The 24,843-nt window shown below is 41.7% G+C and overlaps 2 protein-coding genes across 2 annotated transcripts in view; one reads left to right on the forward strand and one right to left on the reverse strand.

Annotated features, from left to right (window-relative positions):
• LOC106980266 (zinc finger protein 585A) overlaps positions 1 to 24,843 on the forward strand; it is a 404,538-nt gene that overhangs the window by 135,101 nt on the left and 244,594 nt on the right. The window lies entirely within an intron of this gene.
• Positions 1 to 24,843, reverse strand: part of LOC106974760 (uncharacterized) — a 98,225-nt gene that overhangs the window by 3,904 nt on the left and 69,478 nt on the right. The window contains 5 exon segments of the mRNA XM_027044792.2: positions 8,271 to 8,366; positions 9,047 to 9,173; positions 21,581 to 21,669; positions 22,064 to 22,210; positions 22,531 to 22,846. Coding sequence (XP_026900593.2) covers positions 8,271 to 8,366; positions 9,047 to 9,173; positions 21,581 to 21,669; positions 22,064 to 22,210; positions 22,531 to 22,846 — 775 coding nt within the window.

Consider the following 24,843-nt stretch of genomic DNA (forward strand, 5'->3'; position numbering starts at 1 on the left):
AAAAAATGGCTATTTTTCATTTGAATTTAAGCATTACATTTTTAAGTACAGGAGTTAGCAAACTTGTCTAGTAAGCCAGATTCAGCCTGCAACCTGTTTTGGTATGACCCACCAGCTAAAAATGGATTTTACCTTTCTAGGGGAAGGAAGGAAGGAAGGAAGGAAGGAAGGAAGGAAGGAAGGAAGGAAGGAAGGGGAAAGAAAGAGGGAGAGAGGGAGTGAGGGAGAGAGGGAAAGAGGGAGAGAGTGAGGGAGGGAGGGAGAGAGAGAGGGAGGGAAAAAGGAAGAAAAAGAAGGAAGGAAAGAAGGAAAGAAAGAAAGAAAGAGGAAGGAAGGATAAAAGAGAAAGAAAGAAAGAAAGAAAGAAAGAAAGAAAGAAAGAAAGAAAAGAAAAAAAAAAGAAAGAAGAGAGAAGGAAGGGGAGGGGCAAGGGAGGGGAAGGGGAGGGGCAAGGGAGGAGAGGAGAGAAGAGAGGAGGAGAGGGAAGGGGAAAGGAAAGGAAAGAAAGAAAAGCAAGCCAACCAACCAACCAATGGGGCACATGACTTGGAAAGCTTAAAATATTTACTAATGTAGCCCCTTACAGAAAAAGTTTTTGACCCTTGTTCTATGGCAATGTGGAAAACTCATACTAAAAACTTATTTTCACAATACCTGACAGACTACAAAGTTTAATTCCAGAAATCAATCAAAAACCTACAATAACTTGAGAAGTGTTTATTCACGAAAAATACTGAACTCCAGATAAGAAAAGTGGGAATCTGCAGCATTGTTGCCTGGAGCTGCTCTCACCCTTCCAATCCCCCAGCTTGGTTGGTGTGGTCGTTATACTAGGACAGGCCATAGAATGATCAGTGCTGCTGCTGCCAGAGGGGCAGTCACTTGATTTGAGCGGGAGGTGAAAAACCAATGCCCAGTGGAACTGTCCATAAATGTGATCTAGGTGGTAAATGAACACGGAAGGCCACCAGGGACTGCTGTCTGAGGTTCAGTCTTGGTTGGGAACAACAACAACAAAGACTGGTAGACCATCCAGAAATGTAGCAAGGGAAACCTGAAAGTGAGAGAGCCAGGGAAGGGCTTGATAAACTCTCCATACAATCCTGGCTGACTGAAAGGCTGTTTGCAAAAGCAGGGAAGATTGATGTGATTGATGCACATAACCCTCCTGATAGAGAGGCTACAACCAAGTAAAGAGGAAAACATCAGAGGGGTCAGTGGAAAGTAAAAGGCCAGAAAAGGCTTGAAAGCTATCTGAACTTTGAGCTCCCCACCCCACACACTCATCCAGTGGCAGAGGCAGGAAGCCTTACTGGCTCAAAGTCTTTGAACACAACCTACTGCTAATGTCACAGTTCACTAAGCTCTGCAGACACAAGGTTGAAAACAGGAAGCCAGGATTAAAAATAAACACAAGAATAAAATAACAAATCACGCAGAAACATCATCTTCACAGAAAAAGCATATTCCCTGTATTAAGGTTAGAAATGTTTCTAAACCAAAAACAGCAACAACATCTAGGCAGGAAACATGAGATACCAGAAGGGATACAATGCAGTATCTAAAATATCCAGTTTTCAAAGAAACAGGAAAGAGTGACCTATGTGGAGGAAAAAATGTAGCCAACAGAAACTTTGCTGGGTGGCCCAGATGTTGATGTACGAGGGAAAAAGAGCATTCAAGGCTGGTATTATGAATATAATTAAAGAACTAAAAGAAACAGTGTGTAAAAACTTAAAGGAAAGTATGACCACTTAAGAAATAGAAAATCTCAATAAAGAATAAAAACTATTAAAAAGGAGTAAAAGGAAATTCTGGAATTAAAAAGTCAAATAACTGAAATTACAAAATTACTAGAGAGATCCAACAGCATATTTAAGTTGGTAACAGAAACAATAAAGTTGAAGATAAATCTATAGAAATTACCTAAACTGAAGGACAGGTGAAAGAAAGATCGAAGAAAAGCAAAGAGCCCCAGAAACCTGTGGGACACCATCGAATAAACCAATCTATGCGCAACGAGGACACATGAAGGAGACAACAGAGAGAAAGAACAGGAAAAAAATGTCCAAAGAAATAGTAACTAAAAAGTCTGAAATTTGATGAAAAACATTAATCTGCAAATCCAAGAAGCTCAACAAACCCAAGAAAAACATAAAGTCCTAGAGAGACACATCATAGCCAGATTGTTGACTATCAGAAAAAAAAGACAAAGAGAAAATCTTAAAACCAGTAAAAGGAAAATGATTCAACATGCACAGGAAGAAACAGTATGATTAGTGCTAACTTCTCATCAGAAGTAATGGAGACCAAAAAGCAGTGGAGTGATTTATTCAAAGTGCTGAAATAAAGGTTAAAAAGTTAACAAGGAAGGGGACACCTGGGTGGCTCAGTTGGTTAAGCTTCCAATTTCTGCTCAGGCCATGATCTCATGGTTCATAAGTTCGAGCCTGCATTGGGCTCTGAGCTAACAGTATAGGGGCCTGCTTGGGATTCTTTCTCTCCCTCTCTCTCTGCCCCTACCCCATGTGCATGTATGTGCACACTCTCTATCAAAATAAATTAAAAAAAAAAAAAAAAAAAGAAAAGCTAGCCAGGGAGAATTCTATTCTTACAAAAGTATCCCTCAAAAATGAAATTGATAGGGGTGCCTGGGTGGCTCAGTGGGTTCAGTGTCCGACTTCAGCTTAGGTCATGACTTCACGGTTCATGAGTTCAACTCCTGCATCGGACTCTGTGCTGACAGCTGGGAGCCTGGAGCCTGCTTTGGATTCTGTGTCTCCCTCTCTCTCTGCCCCTCCCCCACTCATGTGCATGCTCTCTCTCTCTCTCTCTCTCTCTCTCTCTTAAAAATAAAATTTAAATTTAAAAAAAAGAAGAAAAAAATTGATACAAAGATATTCACAGATTAAAAAGTACTCAGAAAGTATCTATTGCTGGCAAATGTGCCTTACAAGAAATACTAAGTAAGTCCTCCAGGCTGAAAAGAAATGACACCAGACACTAACTCAAATCCACAGGAACAAATGAGGACCATCAACACTGGTAAATATGTAAGTGAATATAAAAGACTATGTCTGTATATTTTTCTCTTTTCTTCTCTTAACTTCTCTAAAGTGCCTAAGATTATCATAAAAGGCCTATAACACCATATTGTGGGCTTTATAAAATATCTACTTTGCTGAAACTATTAACTAGATTGTGATAAATTAGATGCATATTTTAATTCCTAGAGCTGCACTAAGAAAATAACTGCAAAAACTCCATATTTGTGCCAAAAGGAAGGGAGAGGAATAAAAAAACCCATGAGACATATAAAAACCAAATAGCTAAATGGCAGACTTAATGCAATCAATAATTGTATTAAATATGAACAAACCGAACACTCCAAACAAAAGGCAAAAAAGTTCTTAGTTACACCACCAAAAGCACAATCCATTTAAAAACTGGACATCACTAAAGTGTAAAACTTATGCTTGAAAAGACACCATTGGGGTGCCTGGGTGGCTCAGTCGGTTGAGCAACCGACTTCGGCTCAGGTCATGATCTCATGGTTTGTGAGTTCGAGCCCCATGTCGGGCTCTGTGCTGACAGCTCAGAGCCTGGAGCTTGCTTCGGATTCTGTGTCTCCCTCTCTCTCTCTGCCCCTTCCCCACTCATGCTCTGTCTCTGTCTCAGAAATAAACATTAAAAAAAAATTTTTTTTAACGGAAAGAAATGACACCATTAAAGAGAGTGAAAAGCCAAGCCACAGACTTGTCTTCTGAAACTTCATTTTATAGAGTGGAAAGTATGTGAAAACCGTATATCTGATATAGGACTGTGTCTAAAATATATGAACAACTCTTACAAGTGAAAAAGAAGACAAAACAATCCAATTGAAAAATGGGCAAAAGAACTGAATAGCTATTTCGTTAAAGAAGATATGTAATGGTTCTAAGCACATGAAAAGATCAACATCATCAGTACTAGGGAAATGCAAATTAAAACCACAGGGAAATACCACTACACATCCACCAGAATGTTTATAATCACAATTAGAGACAATTCCAAGTGCTGACAAGGATGCAGAGAAAGTGAAACTCTAACATCCTGCTAACAGAAAATGTAAAAATAGAAAACGGAAATGTAACATAGAAATGCTAATAGAAATGTACAGCCACTTTGGAAAACAATTTGCAGCATCTTAAAAAGTTAAATGTGAACAAAGCATACAATCCAGAAATTTTATAGCTACTTATCTACCTCGAAATGAAAATGTATGCCCACATCGAGACCGGTACATGATTGTTCTTAGCAGCACTATTCACAATAGCCAGAAGTAGACACCACCCATATATCCATCAACCTGTGAATGGGTAAACAAAATTGCTCTATTCACACAATGGAATATTATGTGGAAATAAAAAGGAATGGATTACTGATACATGCCACAACCCGGATGAACTCAAAAACATTATGCCAGATACAAAAAGCTATATATTTTATGATACCATTTATGGAAAAAGTCCAGAAACAGCAAATCTAGAGAGACAGCATATCAGTGGTTCCCTAGGAGGAACCACTGGAAGAATAGATGCAAATGGGCAGAAAGGAACTTTTTGGAACAATGGACTATTCTAAAGTTAAATGGAAGAAATGATCATACAACAATAAACGTTTACCAAAAATAATGCAACTTACAATAAGTAGATTTTATGGTATATAAATTATATCTCAATGAAGTTTAAAAAAACCAGGAACTGTAAGACTGTGTATTTCTAAAATGTCAGTGTCCAAAAGACAGGAAAGGTTACTGAAATGATCTGTATTAAGGGAGATTAAATAGACATGACATGTCAATGTGCTACCTAAACCTGGATTGGATGTTCTGGAGAGTAAAAAAAGATATTACTGCGTCTACTGACAAAATTATAATATGAGAAGTAGATATTAGATAACATTACTGTATCAAAGTTAAATTTATTGACGTTGATAACTACCATGGTTATATGACAACATTGCCCTCCTTAAAAAAATCTTTTAACAAAATGCACATATGAACCTACATGCACACATATATATACATAAATATATCCACATACATCTGGAGAGGGGAGAAGGCGATGGGAGAACAAGTACATAAGATAGCACACAAGCAAATGTAAAATATTAATAGGTAATTTTATGATGCTATTTTATAATAACATATATGCCATATATATTTACACATATGTGTGTGCAGAGGATATAAGCTATTCTTTGTACTAATTTTATTTTTTAATTTTTATTTAATTTTGAGAGAGAGAGAGAGAGTGGCAGAGAGAGAGGGAAACAAAGAATCCTAAGCAGGCTCTGCACTATCAGCAAGCCCGATGTGGGGCTCGATCTCACAAGCTGTGAGACCATGACCTGAGCCGAAATCAAGAGTTGGATACTTAGCCAACTGAGTCACGCAGGTGCCCCTGTACTAATTTTATTTTTGCAAATTTTCTGTAATTTTGAAGTAATTTCCAAATCTCAAGTCCAAAATATATATATTGAATTGGTCACAAGAATCCCCTACAGAAAACAATGATGAAACTGGACAAATACAAGAAATAATTACTTAACTGGAAAACACTCAAAAGCAACCAGAAACTGGTTGGAGGAGAGAGTTTACACTAAAAAAGCAATGGAAAGGGAAGGGTAAGAATTTCGTTTGTGAGTTTCTTGCTAAAGAGCACTCCTGACACACACAACCACAGCAGTGGAGAAATAGTGATGAAACACCAAAGCCTTATGGGCTCAAGGTACCAGAGGTAAGGATTCAGAGGTGGAACAGAAGCTGCAAATATGTGTTAGGGATACAAGGACATCTATAGTCTTAAATCCTTGTACTAGACAAGAAGGAAGGCTGAAACGTAATAATGTTAAGCATCTATCTCAAAAACAGAAAAGGAATAATAAAATAAGCCCAAAGTAAGAAGAGAAAGGAAATATTAAACAGAAGTTCAGACATAAAACATACAATAGACATGATCAACAAAGACAAAAAGAACAACAACAACAAAAGGCAAAATAAACAGGTAAAACAGTTGTCTACATACGAAACTCCAAAGAATATACACAGGACAAATTATTGAATTAATTAAACCACTCAACAAGGCCACTGGGTATATGATCATTATCATGAAATGAATTTTAGTTACATATTTTAACAAAGAAATTATACAAATTTAGTTTGTAAAAATATAACTTTCCAAAAAAATAAGCCTATGTATAAATTTAAAGATGTACATTTACAGAAAGTTATAAAACCTACCAAAAGGTAGCAATAAAGATGTATTAATAAATAAGTGAAGGAATACACCACGCTAAGAGAAAGATTTAATATTGTAAAAGAGGTCAATTTTCTCCAAATTAATATATTAATACATGTATATTAATTAATATATAAATTCAATGCAACTACAACAAAATCCTGACAGGATACTTCATGAAATCTGACAAGTTGATTGTAAAAGTTCAATGGGTAAAGTTACAAAGACACGTGAAGAATAAGATGGGAGGACTTAACCTACCAAACACTAAGACTTACTGTAAAGCTGTAGGAAATGAGGGGCGCCTGGGTGGCTGAGTTGGTTGAACATTTGACTCTTGATTTTGGCTCAGGTCATGATCTCATGTCGGACTCCAGGCTGACAGTGACAGTACAGAGCCTGCTCGTGATTCTTTCTCTCCCTCTCTCTCTCTGCCCCTCCCCTGCACACTCTCTAAGTAAATAAATAAATAAACTTAAAAAAAAAGAGTACCTGTAAAAACTGACAAAATCTGAATCTGATTAAAGTCTGCAGTTTATTTAATAGTACTGTACCAATGTCAACTTCTTGGGTTTTGAAATTGGAGAAAGCTGAGAGAAGAGTAGATGGGAACTTTCTGCATTATTTTTAGATTGAGACTTCTATTATTTCAAAATTAAACAGCTTTTTGAAAAGCATATAGGCAGCCCACAGACTGGAAGAAGATGGACATAATACATTTAACAAAGGATTCATTTCCAGGATTTATTTAAATACTTCTGCCAATGGACAAGAAAGAGAAAAGCAGGCAAAAGATTTGAACAGGCAATTCACAGAATTCAATGCTAATCAACCTATGAACGTTTGAAAAGATGCTCAAACTCCGTGCTAAGCAAATTAAAACTAGTGTGAGAGGCCATTTCATACCCAAAGGATGGTCAAAAACTAAAACCTTTTGTGATGGCAACCCTGCAGACTAATGAAACAATTGTTGAGGGCCAGTTGGCATTGCCTAGGCCAGATGGACAAGTGCACACTCTTTGACTCAGCTACTCTACTCCTGGGCGCATATCTTAAAGACTCAAATGCTTCTATGCCCAAGGACACCTGTATGATAATGTTTATAGTTGCATTCTTTAATAGCCAAAATTGGTAAAACCACAGATGTCCAACAAAATAAAATGGATAAATGAATTTTGTATTTTAATTATGCATAGACTACAATAAACACGATATAGTAGTGCAAATGAATGAACCAGAACAACCTATATCAACATGGATGAATCTTATAAACTCAGTGTCAGTGAAGAGAGCAAACTACAGAAGGATATACATATTATGATGACGTTAATGTAAAGTTTAAAAATATGCCAAACAACTATAGATAGTTGAGGGATTCATATTTATGAAGCAAAACAAAAAGCCATGCATAAAATTATAAATCCCTAATTTTGAAAAAACACTACTCTTCGGGCAGAGGTGTGGGAAGGTATAGGGTAGAATCTGGGAAAGGGAAATAGGTACTTCAATTGTTTAGGTAATGTTTTATTTTTTAAGCTAGGATGTTGGCTCATGGGAACTTAATCTTCATTACTGAGTAATGCATTTTTTAAACTATGGGAATTGGACATGTAGAGATAATCGATTATGTTTCGCCTAAGAGAAACTGGAAAGTATCTGAAGAGTAGCAGACTTCATATCCATGGGGCAGGTACAGTTTTTAAGATCACGATGAGAGAAAGAAGCCACGCATGAGGAAAGACTAAACATGACGAAGAAGGCAAGCCAAGTAAGAAGAAGGGAGGCTTCCTGGTAGAGGAAGGAGACAAGGAAACCAAGAAAGTCCCTCCCTCAACTGAAAATGATATTCTGGAAGGGAACTCATGCCAGGCAGACTTACCAACGACCTAGGAGACCCGAGAAGAGCTTCTTTCCTGTACCCGAGAGATGCGTCCTCCTTCCCTATCTGTCAAGCTGCAGATGGTCCCATCTTCCCTGTGTCATACTTACCTGGACAGAGGACCAGTGGACATCGTTTCTCCTCAATCCAGGGCTCTTCTCCTTGCTCCAGCTGAGAAATGAGTTTTGGTTTGGAAAATGGAATTTCTGTTCATAGGGGGAAAAATCAAACAAGGAGATTTTTGGTTATGGGCTCAAGGGGCCATTCCAGAACTCAGAGCCAAAATGGGGAGGAAAACCCAAAGGGTGGTACAAAGGACCTATAACAGTGAACTCTCAGGGTGCCTGGGTGGCTCAGTTGTTTGAGCATCGAACTTCGGCTCAGGTCACGATCTCATAGTTCATGAGTTCAAGCCCCACAATGGGCTTTGCACTGACAGCCTGGTTGGGATTCTCTGTCTCCCTCTCTCTCTGCCCCTCCCCTGCTCCCCCTCTCTCAAAAATAAACAAACATTAAAAAAAACCCATTAAAAAAATAGTGAACTCTCTACAGAAGAAGAGTTGAGTAAGTAAAGGTGACTCTAATCAGAAAATCAGCATATTAATACTTGGTGAATGAAAATCTCCTAGGTTTCAAACAAGGTAAAGTAAAAAGAGAGGAGAGCCCCCAGACTTGAGAAAGAGGACTGGAAACACAGTATCATATGCAACATGAGTAAATCCGCCTGTTTCTAATTTTAATAAATCCAGATTTACCCTGAGGGAAAATGTAAATTATTGTTTTTAAGCCCAACCCTAGGACAGTTGCTTCATCGTAGGCTTTCCTCATGGTGTGTAGAAAATACTCTGTGGGACAGATGTTAAGTGCTAAGGGAAGCCATCCTTACCTAGTGAGACCAGGTGGTTGTAGGTCTCCAGCATCACTTCCCTGTGCAGGGTCCTCTGGGCAGGGCTCAGCAAACTCCATTCCTCTCGGGTGAAGTCCACAGCCACATCCCTGAATGCCACGAATGCCTTTAACACAAAACACACTGCTGCTCATCCAGGAGTTCGCCTTGCTCACAACTCAGGATAAGGAATGAAAAGGCTTCCCTGTGGGAGGCAGAGATTTCTAAACCCTACTTTGTAAATGAAGGGTAACAGGATATGCCACTACGCCATTTTGTAAGTATTATTTTTTATTAATGTTTATTTTTGAGAGAGAGGGAGACAGAGTGTGAGCAGAGGGGCAGAGAGAGAAGGAGACAGAATCTGAAGCAGGCTCCAGACTCCAAGCTGTCAGCACAGAGCCGGATGCATGGCTCAAACCCACTGTGAGATCGTGACTTGAGCCGAAGTCGGGTGCTCAACCGACTGAGCCACCCGGGAGCCCCTGAAACAAGTATTATTTTGAGCTGAAGGAAACTGAGCAGAAGCAGATACAAGAAAAGCTCTCTGCACTCCTCCTATCTGCCTAAAAGCAGAACATAAATTTGTGAGGGTATTCCCCTCCCTCCCCCCAACCAGGAGGAATAGAAGTTAGTCACTGGAAACAATTTGTCAGCCAGGAGATGGCACCAGAGGAATTTATACAACAAACCTTGCTAACTAGCCCCTACCTTCCGTCAGTTCTCCCATGTATTTACCTCCCCACAACTTGCCACCTTGGAAACTCAAAATCCTTTTCCTTTGTCTTGTCACATCTCTAAAAAGTTACTGTTCTTTTGTTAAGATGCTATATGAGCCCAAGTTCTAACCACCCCTTTGAGTTACTCAACACTGAATATTCCCATGTGTAGGTATGAGGTACATATTAATAAACTTCTGTTTTTCTCTTGTTAGTCTGTCTTTTTGTCAGTGTAATTTACAAGGCCCTGGCCAATGAACTCAAAACAGGTAGAGGAAAACTGATTTTTTTTTTCTTCCCCTATATGACCTTAGTTTCAAGGGTTAAAAGACAATTATTCTGGGGGCACCTGGGTGGCTCAGTTAAGCTTCTGACTCTAGATTTTGGCTCAGGTCATGATCTCACGGTTTGTGAATTCGAGCTCCACATCGGGCTCTGCACTAACAGTGTGGAGCCTGCTTGGGATTCTCTCTCTCTCTCCCTCTTTCTCTGTTCCTCGCCTGCTTGTGCTCTCTCTCTCTCAAAATAAATAAATAAAAGACCATTATTCTCCTATCTTTATCCAGCTGGCACCATTTGTGCACCTATTACTGCCAACATCTTAGACTAGCTGCTATGGGGAATAAAAGCAAAACACAAGTCCCTTCACATTGGGAGCTTTAAATCTAGGTAGAAAGAAGAGGAAGCCATCACAGGCACAAACTTAAACAATAAAAAATAATCATCTTACTGAGTTTGAAGGATATTAGAGACTACTTGATCTAAGCATTTATGTTCTGCCCGCTTGAAGTAGCTGAGTGTCTTGAGGGGGTGAATACCAACCAACAGGGGTATTGGTTGGGTATTTGTAGCAGGACCCATCCCTCCCTCTCCCTCACACTGCCACTGCCCTGATGTGGCCTGAAGAGTGCAAGTGGGTGGTTGGGAAGACTGTGGACTCAGATCACACTGTCCCCAACTAGATTTGGAACTCACCTGTCCCCAACTAGAGTACTCTTCAGCCGATTAGTTAACCTATTAGCACTTCCGTTTCCTCTGTGAACCACGAAAAACAGCATTTATCTTACTGGATTATGCTGAGGATCAGAGAAGTTGGTAAATGTAAGGATTCAAGACAAATGTCTGCTGCACACAGTGAGTGCTCAGGGAGGAATTCCCTGGCCATTCTATGAAAATTCTTCCTTCTCATTCAGGTTCTTATTCCCCTCTCCTGCTTTAATGTATCCCCTTCACTCTAGATAATGCACATGTTACTGATATTTATTTTCTGACTCTGTGCTAGACTCTAAGTTCCATATGCATTGTTCACAGGGCTATTGCCCTGGTGCCCAGAACAGAGCCTGCAAACACTAAGCAGTCAAATATTTTTAGATGACTGAATGTGCATTTATTATTATTATTCCCTGAACAAAGTTTCAAATGGCCTTCTACTACCTAGAACGCTGTACTTTGGAAGGTGGGAATATATAATGGCCCTTGGCATGAAAGTACTGGTGAGGTGTCTTGGCTTGGAGGTGTGCAGAAACCAAGCTCCAAGGAGCCTAGGTATCCAGTTCTGAGATTCTTCCTACCCCATCAGTTTTTCTGTCTTTTAAAAAATGGCAAGGGATGCCTGAGTGGCTCAGTGAGTTAAGCATCCAACTTTGGCTCGGGGCATGAGTCTCCCATCAGGCTCTCTGTTGTCAGCTCAAGCTGGCTTTGGATCCTTTGTCTCCCTCTCTCTCTGCCCCACCCCCATCAGCGCTCACGCTCTCTCTCTAAAATAAATATTTATTTATTATTATTATTTAAAAATTTTTTTAATGTTTATTCATTTTTGAGAGAGAGAAACCAAGCACAAGCAGAGGAGGGGCATAGAGAAAGGGAGACATAGAATCCGGAGCAGGCTCCAGGCTCAGAGCTGTCAGCACAAAGCCTGACGTGGGGCTTGAGCCCATAGACCACAAGATCCTGACCCGAGCTGAAGTCAGATGCTTTATCGACTGAGCCACCCAGGCGCCCCTAAAATAAATATTTAAAAGAGGGCAAAACAGATAGGGTTAGTTTGAGCCACACAAAGCATTAAAAGTTTTATTTACATTACTTATATAATGGATGATTTCACATGAAAATATCAACTTATGAGTCCTGTTAAAAAAAATCCATAAATCTGACTACTCTGGGCTTTGCACTGCTGCAGGGCCACAGTTGGCTGAACGTGACTCACACTGGGGGTCCATTACCCTAGGCATGTAATTGGCAGGTTGCTGCAACTCCTACCTTATCTGTTTCATTTAGCTACCTGCCTGTTCCCTTTGGTGATTTGACTTTGCATCCTTTCTCAGAACATCATCACTCCTTGAGGGATAATACTGTGTCTCTCCCCTCTCAGGGGACCCTTCCCCAAATTTCCTGTCCCCTATCAGTGCAACTGTTCTATACTGGTTGTAGAATGGCTTTAAGACAGGACCCCACTTTGTCCCCTGACTACAGTAATCCCAGAACCAGCCCTCCACCCAACTAATGATTATAAATAAAACACAGACAGGATGAATGAGAGCTATGGTTCTTACCCCTCATCCCTAGCTCTTCCTTCCTTCATTCCCTCCCTCCCTTCTTCCTTTCTTCCCTCCTTCCTCCCTTTCTCCCTCTCTCTCCTTCCCTCCCTCCTTTCCTTTCCTTTGCCTGCCTTCCTTCCTTCCTTCCTTCCTTCCTTCCTTCCTTCCTTCCTTCCTTCAGAGTGTGAGTAAGGGGAGAGTGGCAGAGGGAAAGAGAGAGAGAATCTTAAGCAGGCTCCATGCTCAGCATTGGAGCCCAATGTGGGACTTGATCCCAAGACCCTGGGACCATGAACTGAGCCCAAATCAAGAGTCAGACGCTCAACCGATTGACTCACCCAGTTCCATAGGGGTGCCTAAGTAAGGGCACCTGGGTAGCTCAGTCAGTTAAGTGTCTGACTCTTGGTTTTGGCTCAGGTCTCATGATCTCAAGGTTCATGAGTTCGAGTCTCACTGTCAGGCTCTGTGCTGGTGTTATGGAGCCTGCTTAGGATCATCTCTCTCAGCTCCTCCCCTGCTCTCTCTCTCTTTCAAATGGATAAACTTAAAAATGAATGAATGAATGAATAAAGGATCCTAAGTACAGCCATGGCTTAAAATCACTGGGTCAGAGGAATCTCAGGATAGAGAGATGAGACCAGGTTTTATGAGAGGAAGGTATGATCTTGGTCTTAAAGGGCACACAGTATTTTGAAGGGTCAAAGAGAAAGAACAGAGGTGGGCACTCCAGAAAAGACATATAGGATGGGAGGAAATAAAGAATGAAAAGTGACTAGCTATGGGGCTCCTGGGTGGCTCAGTCAGTGAAGCATCTGACTTCGGATGAGGTCATGATCTCGCAGTTCACGAGTTCGAGCCCCACATTGGGCTCTGTGCTGACAGCTCAGAGCCTGGAGCCTGCTTCGGATCCTGTGTTTCTGTCTCTCTCTCTGCCCCTCACCTGCTCATGCTCTGTCTCTGTCTCTCTCTCAAAAATAAATTTAAAACAAAAATTAAAGAAAAAAAAAAGTGGCTAGCTGGAAAAGACAGTAGGTAGTTTGTAACAGACTACTGAGGGTTTGAAAGGCCAAAGGAATATAAAATCCTATCCTGTACTGTGCATTTAAGGTAGTATTTGAGTAATACCCTTGAACTGATGGTAGAGGAGTGTACATGTGGATAGACAGGTGGTAACGTACATGTAGCAAAATACTATTGAATCTAGAGGTGCCTAGGTGGCTCAGTCGGTTAAGCATCCAACTTCGGCTCAGGTCACGATCTCATGGTTCATGGGTTTGAGCCCCATGTTAGGCTCTGTGCTGAAAGCTCAGAACCTGGATCGTGCTTGGGATTCTGTGTCTCCCTCTCTCTCTGCCCTTCCCCCATTCACGCTCTGTCTTTCTGTGTCTCTCAAAAATGAAACGTTAAAAAAAAATACTATTGAATGTAGGTGGTGGGTGTGTGAGTCAATGTTAAAGTCTTTGTATTTTTTCTGTAGATTTGAAACTTTTCGTAATTAAATATTGGAAAGAAAAAGACTACTCACTCCTTCAGATACCTGACTAGTCCTTCTGGTGATTCGATTTTACAACCCCTTCTTAGAATGAACACACACACACACACACACACACACACACACACATGCACATACACACACACAAATACTTTGAAATCTCTGACAAAGTAGCTACACTGGAGACCAACTCACATTTTTTTCAACAAGTTTAACACAACTGGTATTCCTGCAACCCTGGAAAAATTCATGGTTTCTCTGTCGGAGAACCATACACATAGGGAGTGTGCTAACTCTAAATGGATGACACTCCATGACCTATTCCAAACCTCTCTCACTGGCTAGCAACTCAGCTGGCAGCGTGGGGCACTAAAGCCAAATCAAGGGGAGACCAGACTGGTGTAAAAGCAATCTGTCCCTTTGTCAGCTGAAAAATGGATCTGAGGCTGATGCTACCCGACAAGACACAAGTAGCCTGCTGCTGGATCCCAGCAGAAGACTTCATTTTTCAGATGGAGTGAAAGGGAGTCCATCCTTTTTGTGATGCTCACAAAGGTGGGCACAGATGACCCAACTGAGGCAGTAGAGATAAGTGCACTGGCTTTAAGTGTGGTCCCTGAGCCCACAGCACCAGCACCCCTGAGGAACTTGTTAGAAATACAAATTCCTAGGCCCCATCAGAACCACTGAATCAAAAATTCTAGGGTGTGGGGCCCAGCAATCTGCTCTCACAAGCCTCTTCAGTGATTCTGATTCACAGAAAAGTTTGAGAAATAGTAGCTACAAGCACACTTTGGAGACAACCATGTTTAAATGACAGCCCTCCTTCTCCCATGACTTTGTACCAGTAACATGACATTTCTGTGTCTCAATTTTCTAAAAATGGGTATTTGAATAATATTACTTTTAGGGTTGTCGTGAAGTTTAAAGTTGCTATTAATAAACATCCTATGACTGTGAGGGGAACCAGCCTGGATGAGGCTGACACTGTGAGCAGAGTTGACGAGAGGAATGAAAGACTCCTAGTCCTTGATAAGCTTATGAAGTGAGAGAACCAACCCCTCCAAGTGTACCCTGGCTCTGAACTTTCTTTTTATTTTTTATTTTGAGAGAGAGAGGGAGAGAGAGAGTGTGTGCAAGTGCATGAGCAGGGGAGGAGCAGAGAGAGACAGGGTGAGAGAGACAATCTTAAGCAGGCTCCATGCTCAGTGCAGAGCCTGATGGGGCTGGATTGCACGACCCTGGGATCATGACCTGAGCCAAAATCAAGTGTCAGAGGTTCAAACAATTGAGCCACCCAGGCGCCCCTGGACTTTCTTTTTTTTTTTTCTAATGTTTGTTTATTTTTGAGGGAGAGAAAGAGAGAGACAGACAGAGCACGAGTGGGAGAGGGCAGAGAGAGAGGGAGGGAGACACAGAATCTGAAGCAGGCTCCAGGCTCTGAGCTGTCAGCACCTAGCCTGACACAGGGCTTGAACTCACAGACTGTGAGATCATGACCTGAGCCAAATTCGGACACTTAACTGACTGAGCCACCCAGGTGCCCCTACCCCTGGGTTTTATTTTAGGTGGGCTCAGTTATTGTTTAGAATAGTTAAGTAGAGTTTCCTGTTGCCTAGAGCCAAAAAGGTATAACATACTATCTTGTATGGATGGCCCCCTACTCACTCATGCCTCTCTTTTTCTACCCTTTATGCATTTTCAGCCTGAACTAGTTCTAGGCTTGGCCATGTGACATGCTTTAGCCAATGAGACATTAGCAAACACGATGTAAGTAGAGGTTTGAAAAGCATTTGGGTTCAGGGTTGGCTTTGTTTCTCTCTCTGCAGTAAACCTTGAGGCTACCATGTAAATAAACAGAGCTTGCCTGCTAATGAGACCACAGAGAGAACCAAGAACTCAGGTACCTCAGCTTGTCAACCACCAGACATGGAAGGCCATTCAGCTCTAGCTGAGCAGCCGGCTGACCACAGCCACATGAGTAAGGCCAGGTAAATCAATAGAAGAGCCACTCATCTGTGCCTAATGGTTGACCCACAGAATTGTGAGCTAACAAATGATTTTTGTTTTAAGCCCGATAGAAATGAAGAAATGAAGAACCAATAGATAGAAATGAACTACCATAACAAATACCGAAAACACACGGCATTAGCTTTGGGAACAGGAACAACAGAGGCTATTAGTAGGGCCACCTGGGTGGCTCAGTTGGTTAAGCATCCGACTTCAGCTCAGGTCATGATCTCATGGTTCCTGAGTTTGAGCCCCGTGTCAGGATGTGTGCTGACAGCTCGGAGCCTGGAGCCCACTTCGGAATCTGTGACTCCCTCTCTCTCTGCTCCTCCCCCGCTCATGCTCTGTCTCTCTCTTTCAAAAAATAAGTAAACATTAAAAAAAATTGTTTTTAAAGCTTCTGCACAGCAAAGGAAACAATCAGCAAAACTAAAAGGCAACTGACAGAATGGGAGAAGATATTTGCAAATGACATATCAGATAAAGGGTTAGTATCCAAAATCTATAAAGAACTTATCAAACTCAACACCCAAAAAACAAATAATCCAGTGAAGAAATGGGCAAAAGACATGAATAGACACTTCTCCAAAGAAGACATCCAGATGGCCAACCGACACATGAAAAAATGCTTGACATCACTCATCATCTGGGAAATACAAATCAAAACCACAGATACCACCTCACATCTGTCAGAATGGCTAACATTAACAACTCAGGCAACAACAGATGTTGGCGAGGATGCGAAGAAAGAGGATCTCTTTTGCACTGATGGTGGGAATGCAAACTGGTGCAGCCACTCTGAAAAACAGTATGGAGGCTCCTCAAAAAACTAAAAATAGAACTACCCTACGACCCAGCAATTGCACTACCAGGCATTTATCCAAGGGATACAGGTATGCTGTTTCGAAGGGGCACACGTGCCCCAATGTTTATAGCAGCACTGTCAACAGTAGCCAAAGTATGGAGAGAGCCCAAATGTCCATCAATGGATGAATGTATAAAGAAGATGTGGTATATATACACACAATGGAGTATTACTTGGCAATCAAAAGGGATGAAATCTTGCCATTTGCAACTATGTGGATGGAACTAGAGGGTATTATGCTAAGTGAAATTAGTCAGAGAAAGACAAATATCATATGACTTCACTCATATGAAGACTTTAAGACACAGAACAGATGAACATAAGGGAAGGAAGCAAAAATAATATAAAAACAGGGAGGGGGACAAAACATAAGACTCTTAAATATGGAGAACAAACAGGGTTACTGGAGGGGTTGTGGGAGGGGGGATGGGCTAAATGGGTAAGGGGCATTAAGGAATCTACTCCTGAAATCATTGTTGCAGTATATGCTAACTAATTTGGATGTAAATTAAAAAAATAAAATTAAAAAAAATTTTTTAATATAAAAAAAACCAGGCTATTAGCAAAAGTTGGAAAAGTAGTAAACAAACTGTTAGTGCAGACTAGAAACGTAGTGAGGAAACCACTATGGCGGCTTGAGAAAGGGAATGCATTCTACATGCTGGCAAAGATGTCACCTGTGCTAGTTTGGAAAATAGAAAAAAACACTTCATGATTTTCAGATCTGGCTAAAGAGATCTCTGGGAACCCCGTTATAGGCTTCCGTTGGATGCTCCTAGCTACATACGATAACCTATAGAAAGAGAAGAGCTAAAGAAGCAACTAAGCAGTTTATAAGTATAACACAGAGAAAATACAGACCCGTGGGGAAAAAACAAGCCGAGCACCCTAATCAACTAGCCTGGTAACGGTCATGCATGGATGGTCTCCAGTCCCAAACTGCCCTCCGCCTGCAGCAACATGAGCAAGCCCAGGTGAAACCTGCAAAACACCCATCTGTGCCCAGTTCAAAATGCTGACCTAGAAAATTGTGTGCGAATAAATTATTTTGTTTTAAGTCCATAAGCTTTGGGGTGGTCTGTTACACAGCAAAGGCTCACTGATAAACTGATAAAGGAATGTCATCTTAGATGAAAAATACTTTACAACTAATATCATCCTTGACTTGCTGTGATGCTAATGCTGTCAGAAACTCCTTAGATTTGGCAAGGAATAGATTCAGTCCTCCTGTTTTTCTCTCACTCTGGAGCATGAAGTCATTACTTGGAAAAGAGGACAGATTCATCTGAATGACCTGAACAGTTATTTTTTTCCCTTTCTTCAGCCAAGTGCCTAAAAAATGAATTAATCTAAGTTAAAAGTATTTATGATGGCTCCACTGTGTTGGCAATAAACACGCTTACAGAACTAATAATCAGAACATGTCAGAAAAGGACCACACATTTGAAATGAAGAGTGTCCTGAATATCTAAGACACTGTCATGAGCCACTGAAGGAGGGTTTCTGAACAGAAAACTGATGTTACCGTAATGTTTGGGGAAAATGAGAATCATAGAAACACACAGTGGGTAGCAAAGGACTATATCAACACGCAGAAACAAATTGGGACATGATTGTGAACATTCACATGAGAAAAAAGATCTGCACTGGCAGGTCTACCCTGGGGATGTAAAACTACACAGTATAACAATAAAAACAAAAACAAGAAAACTGCACAACATGAAGCAGACATCGTGATGGAAGAAGGGGGCCTCAAAAATGGAAGAAATAATCCACAGTATCAAATGTTTTAGAACAGGCAAAGTTCCAAAGCTCCAACTGGTGTGAGTCCCCACTGCTTCAAAACAGTCATTTCCATTTACCTTATCATATTCTTGTTATGAGAGTAAATACAAATCTATAAAAAGAATTGCATGCACAAGATTGATCATAGAAGCAAAATTTACAATAATTAAAATAACTGCGAACAAGTTAAATGTTCCCCCAAAGTGGACGGAACCCTCTTATACTGTTGGTGGGAAAGCAAGCTGGTGCAGCCATTGTGGAAGACAATATGGAGGTTCCTCAAAAAGTTAAAATAGGAACTATCATGCCATCCAGTAATCACACTACTGGGTATTTACCCAAAACAAAACAAAACAAAATAAAACAAAACAAAAACATGAACTCAAAGGAATACAAACACTCCTATGTTTATAGCAGCATTATTTACAAGAGCCAAATAATGGAAGCAGCCCAAGTATCCATCATAGATGAATGGATAAAGAAAATGTGGTATAAATATATAATGGAATATTATTCAGCCATAAAAAAGAATGAAATCGCACCATTTGCAACAACATGGATGGAACTAGAGCGTATAATGCTAAGCAAAATAAGTCAGTCAGAGAAAGACAAATACTGTATGATTCACTCATATGTGGAATTTAAGAAACTAAACAAACAAGCAAAGGAGAGAGAGAGAGAGAGAGAGAAACCGAGAAACAGAATCTTAACTACTGAGAACAGACTGATAATTACCAGAGGGGAGGTGGGTGGCAGGATGGGTAAACTAGGTGATGGAGATTAAGGACTGCACTGGTGATGAGCACTGGGTGATGTATGGAATTGTTAAACCTCTATATTGTACACCTGAAACTAAGGTAACACTGTATGTTAACTATACTGCAATTAAAAAAAATAATAAAAACATTCCCCCAACTTGGTTAATAGTGGATGGGTTCATCCACTCATTGCACTATTATATAACTCACATCCAGTGGGATAAGTGTTGGTAACCCTAACACTCCACCTATGAAAAATTCGTCTGGATAGATACACTGTACTAGCTTTAATATAGTGATTTTATCATTAAGGTCTATCAAAATGTGTTTGTGCGAGCGTGTGTGTGTGTGTGTGTGTGTGTGTGTGTGTGTAAAATTAAACAAAAACCCCAATGGTAACAGAATCCCAAAACAAAATGGAAGACTCATAAGTGTGCAGGCTGTGCCCCTCCACATTACTGAATGTTGTCCACCAAGTACTCTGCACACAGCAGACATTCAGCAAATTTGTTCAATGAAATCAATGAAAAAATGCTGAAGCTTAGCAATACCCTGTGCCTGCCAGCCCATCTCATTTGTTACAAATTCTCATTTGTTCTCTCAGGCAAAGGTCCCTGGCAGTGACACCTAATATCCTACTGCATATTTGTTTAAATTGGTTTACATAATTCAGCTGTCATGCATATCGGAGTACCTGCATGGTCTACACAAACCCCCTGAAACATGTAGTTAATTATGCGCCCCAAATAACATAACAATACAAACAACAGAAACTCCTTTGTTACTTAGTTCCTTCAAATAAATTTATTTAAATTTGTGGTTCCTCTATGCACCAAACATTTAGTATGTGTCAGGTACTCCTCTAGGCACAGAAGTTTCATCTTAAACAACTTATCCATTCAAATGCTTGTACCCTTTGATCAATTTTTCCTAATACTTTTTTTTTTTTTTTAAGTATTAGGGGCAGGAAAAATCAGCCCACACAAATATCTAGCTTTTCCCAGAAATCATAACGCTTTCCTATTAACATTACGAGTGGTGAAGAAAATACACACAAAAGACTCAATGTTATGTTAGGTAATGTCCTCAATTTGATTTATTATGCATTCTTGGTACTAACACTTTCAAATGAATGAAATATTTTACAAATGAGAAACACAGAACTCTCATAGTTGTTCTGATAACATCCAGGAAATTGTAAATCACTACCACAGAAGCTCAGGATTAATCAACATCTCATTTTCTGTTTAAATTTTCTTGACTTGTTTTTATATGGATAGTCAAAGCAGATCTGAAATAACCAAGTAATGCGTGTCAAAAATCATAGTAAACCAGCCTGGCAACTGTGTTGGTGCTCGATAAATGTTAATCACATTCAATTAAGGGAAGGTCATCATAGCTACCATTGACAGGGGTTAGAAAGTTTCCCCTTAAATCCCTATACATCCATGCCTTTGATTTCCTTATGTCAAATTCCTTCTCAACATCCTTCAAAACCTAGCTTACTCAAAGACAAAATCTACACGCCTCAGTCTGGCACTCAACCTAGCCACCCAGACTCAGAGGTGAAAAATGAAAATCCTTCAGGGGCAAGATAGGTAATAAATGAGAGAGGCAGGCAAAATGATAGCTGGTCAATAGTTTCAACCTCAGTTTGGAAGATATTTTGAAAAGTGCAGCAAATAAATTCGGCAGGACCTGTCCAAATGATGAAGACACTGTTCAGTGTGAATTACCTGACACCAGAGTTAAGTGCAGTTTATTTTCAGAGAAGCAGGCAATCCAGAATTTTTGGTGAAATCACCAAATGCTGAAAAGGCTCTCAATGTAAAATTCAGGTCAGACCATCAAACTCCTCTCTGTTCCATGCGTCTGTATCTTCACCAGCACATAAAAATCAACCTGAAAGCATTCCATTAACCACTACAACCTTGCCACACTGTGGCGAGGGCAGACTAACCATGCTTCCGGCTCTCCTCCCTGCTCTGCCAGCTCTCCAACTTGCCAAACCCTCAGGGGCAGTTCTGACAGCCTTTCTTCTGGAAGCCCTCCCTAACCACCTCAGGTCACAAGCATCTCTGCTGTCCCTACCCTTCATCCTTATCACTGGACAATTAAGCTTGGATGCTCCTGTATTTTTATTTAAACTGTTCTACCTGTGCTGTTCAAACTGACCATTTCGAGGATGGCCGAGGTATGGAAGAAACAGAAAGGAATGTGAAGGGGGGATTCTATGTAAGATGAGCCACCACGCCTCCACGAACAGGAGCGAACTTGGCCCAATACCAACAAGGCAGTCTGCAGTGCAAGAAAAAGGAACAGAGCCATTCTGTTGGCAGCCAGCATGGAACTTGATGAAAATTCTCACCTCTTTTTTGGCTTTCAGGAGCCCCGTGGCCATTTTCCTGGTCTCCTGAATGCTCTCTCTGGAGAAGGGCAAAGTCTCAGAAGACAGATCTGGGGATGTGAAGAGAAATGCCCCTATGGAGAAGCCCCTCCCCAAGAGTCGGGGGCGGAGGTCGGCTCCGGAGCTCCACAACTGCGGGTTGAGAGTGTCCAGAAATCACCAGCACAACCCAATTCCCATCCAGAGCCCCGGGAAAAGGGTCCAGGGTGACCGAGCACCCTCACGTTCAGCCCCAAGCTCTGGCCAGGGAGTGGAGCCCATGGCCCCCTGCAGAGGAGTGGGGGGGCCGTCTCTAACCTTATGGGCTGGAATGAAAATATAAAGGCCTGGAGGTGCCTACAGAAGAACGCCCGAGTACAGAGGCAGCCTGTTCCCCCACGAGTAAAACAGGGACAAGCAGAGGGATGCGCTGACTGGACGAGGCAATGGTTATAGGGCACTCACGGAACGCGGGGTGCACGTTGCCGATCCTGAGGCTGAGACTCGGGAACGAAGTGCAGAAGTACGGGAAAATCCCGAATGAAGTGCCGACGCCACTTCCAAACAGCGAGTGGCGGATCCCACGGACCGGAAATGCTCCTGCTACGTCAACTCAAAAACAGGGGGAGCGGAAGGGACGGCGGAAGTGGCCGCATGGGCTTCTGGACTGTGTAGTCTTTGAGACAGAGAGGTGGTGGGTGAGTAGGCTTGCTAACTGCAAGGTGACTTTGACTTCTGCACCTCTCATACAACCAAGTTTAGGAGCCCACTGTTAAGATGCCCAGACCGCAAGGTGCACATATTTCTCCTCCGAAGGGCAGTGAGATCTTGCGGACCACGAGAGAGTCGCAGAAGTGCCCGAGGATTTTAGGATATGTGATCCTGGCTTCCTGCCGGTGCTACGGAGGCGGGTGGCCAGGCTGTGCACTGACGGTCAGCGGCGCGGACGAACTGGGGTAACTCATGCCAAGGCGCCGCCCCGTGTGCCCTTCCCGTAGCAGAAACCAGGGTCCAGATTGGCGCGAGTGGGCGCCGGTCACGGCAGAGCACTTGAGGGATGAAGCAGTGGAGTGATGCTTTGTTGGGACTCGGGGATAAGAGCGACACCGGCCTTGGTCCCCGGAGGTAGGAGGGGCGCCAGTATGGACAGAGAACGCCAAGGCTATTTTTGAGGAGAGCGGGATTGGCTGGGCCAACTCCAAGCTTTGGTCTTGTGTCCCCGGGGTTTTGGTAGATAGGGAGGCCGGACTTGAGGCCAAGAGCACAAGGCCCCCTGGTGGTAGACGTAGTCCCTGGGTTTTTTGTTTTTGTTTGTTTGTTTGTTTTTGGTGTGTGTTTGTTTGTTTGTTTTTTAATTGGTAGCTAGGTGACAGGTGACACTTAGAATAAATTTACAGGGGTTGTGGTTGGGAGGTTGGGGGGGATGAGGAGTGAAGAGGAAGCATAATTTGACAGTTTTGTTCATCATGATTTTTTTGCATGAATTCTGATTTTCAAAGATACTACCTTAAAATATTTATCTTGAATACTGAACTTTTATGGTGCCCCTTATATTTTGCCCCCAAAGTCCTGGCTGTAGGGAAAGGCATGAATAGATCTGACACCATATGCACCTCATTGGCACCTACTGGCTTGTAGAGTTGATAGGAGATGAAGGCCTGGCTTCTGGGCATTAAGTAGCCAGAAAGAGCCCTTTGGGAGCTTACCCTGAATGGTTGAGTTGGGTTATCTTTTCTTTCTTGATTTCCTTAGTATCTACAATTTCCTGATAACTGAACCTTCCAAAGCCCCACCCACAAAACACCTCCACGACCTATCATGGTGCACATATTCGAAGACTACTCTTGAATCTTCACACCCTACTCCAGAATATCTTCCAATATCTCTTTACCTGAAGGAGTAAAAAAACAAAGTTTGCATGTTAGTATCAGCCTTCCCCATTGGATGGTGTTTAGGAATGAGGATCGGCCCAGTGACCTATTCCAGTCCTGGTGGCATACCTCACCAAGAGTTTCGTATCCATGAATGTGAAATGCTTGCCAACAACTCATTACGAACCAAAGTCAGGCATGGGGCTGTGAAGAGCATACATGAAATGGAGGGACTGAAAGCTTTAGAGAAAGGATTGGGGTGCTGTTGGGGGGAGGTGACTGGAGGTAAGATTCTGAGATTATCCAGATCCCTATGTGTAGACATGTGTGTACACAGTCAGTGAAGAGAAACCTAGGCTGATAGGCTACCTGTAATAAGTCAAACATAATATAACACAGCAGGTCAGGTGAGGGGCACTTGGGTGGCTCAGTCAGTTAAGGATCTGACTCTTGATTTTACTCAGGTCATGATCTCACGATGCATGAGTTTGAACCCCCCTGTTGGGCTCTGCGATGACAGTGTGGAGCCTGTTTGGGATTATCTCTTCCTCTCTCTGCCCCTCCCCTGATCAGGTGAACACTGCTCTCTCTTCTCTCTCTCTCTGTCAAAATAAATAAACGTTAAAAAAAAAAAGCAGGTCAGGTGATGATGTGACTCTGCAAACTTACTCATACCCCTTTCTCTCCTTCAGGGAGGGGAAAGGGGTTGGAGGTTGAATCAATCGCCAGTGGCCAATGACTTAATCAATCATGCCTGCCTGTGCAAAAACCCAAAAAGCCTTCATAAAAAGCCAAAAAGACGGAGTTCAGAGAGCTTCCAGGTTGGTGGAGATTCAGGAAGAGTGGTCACTCAGAGCATGAAAGCTCTGTGACCCTTATCCATACCTTGCCCTGTGGCTGTTCCATCTAGCTGTTCTTGAGCTATATCCTTCTATAATGAACTGGTAATCCAGTAAGTAAAATGTTTCTCTGAAATCTGTGAGCCTTCTATCAAATTAAATAAACCTGAAGAGGGAGTTGTGGGAGCCTCCAATCTATAGCCAGTTGGTCAAAGCCCAGGTGACAACGTGGACTTGTAATTGGCATCTTAAATGGGGGGATGGGAGGGAGTCTTGTAGGACTGAGCCCTTAACCTGTGCCATGTGATACTGTCTCCAGGAAGGCAATGTCAGAATGGAGTTGAAATGTAGGACACCCAGCTGGTGTCTGAGACTTGCTTGAATGTGTTTGTGTGTGGGGGGGGAAGGGTGGGATGGGGAAACCCACAGTTGGAATTAAGGTGCAGAACCCCTTTATTTTTTTTTAATTTTAAAAAATTTTTTTCAATATATGAAATTTATTGTCAAATTGGTTTCCATACAACACCCAGTGCTC

This window comes from Acinonyx jubatus, chromosome E2 (assembly GCF_027475565.1).
Source record: "Acinonyx jubatus isolate Ajub_Pintada_27869175 chromosome E2, VMU_Ajub_asm_v1.0, whole genome shotgun sequence".
NCBI classification, from domain to species: Eukaryota; Metazoa; Chordata; class Mammalia; order Carnivora; family Felidae; genus Acinonyx; species Acinonyx jubatus.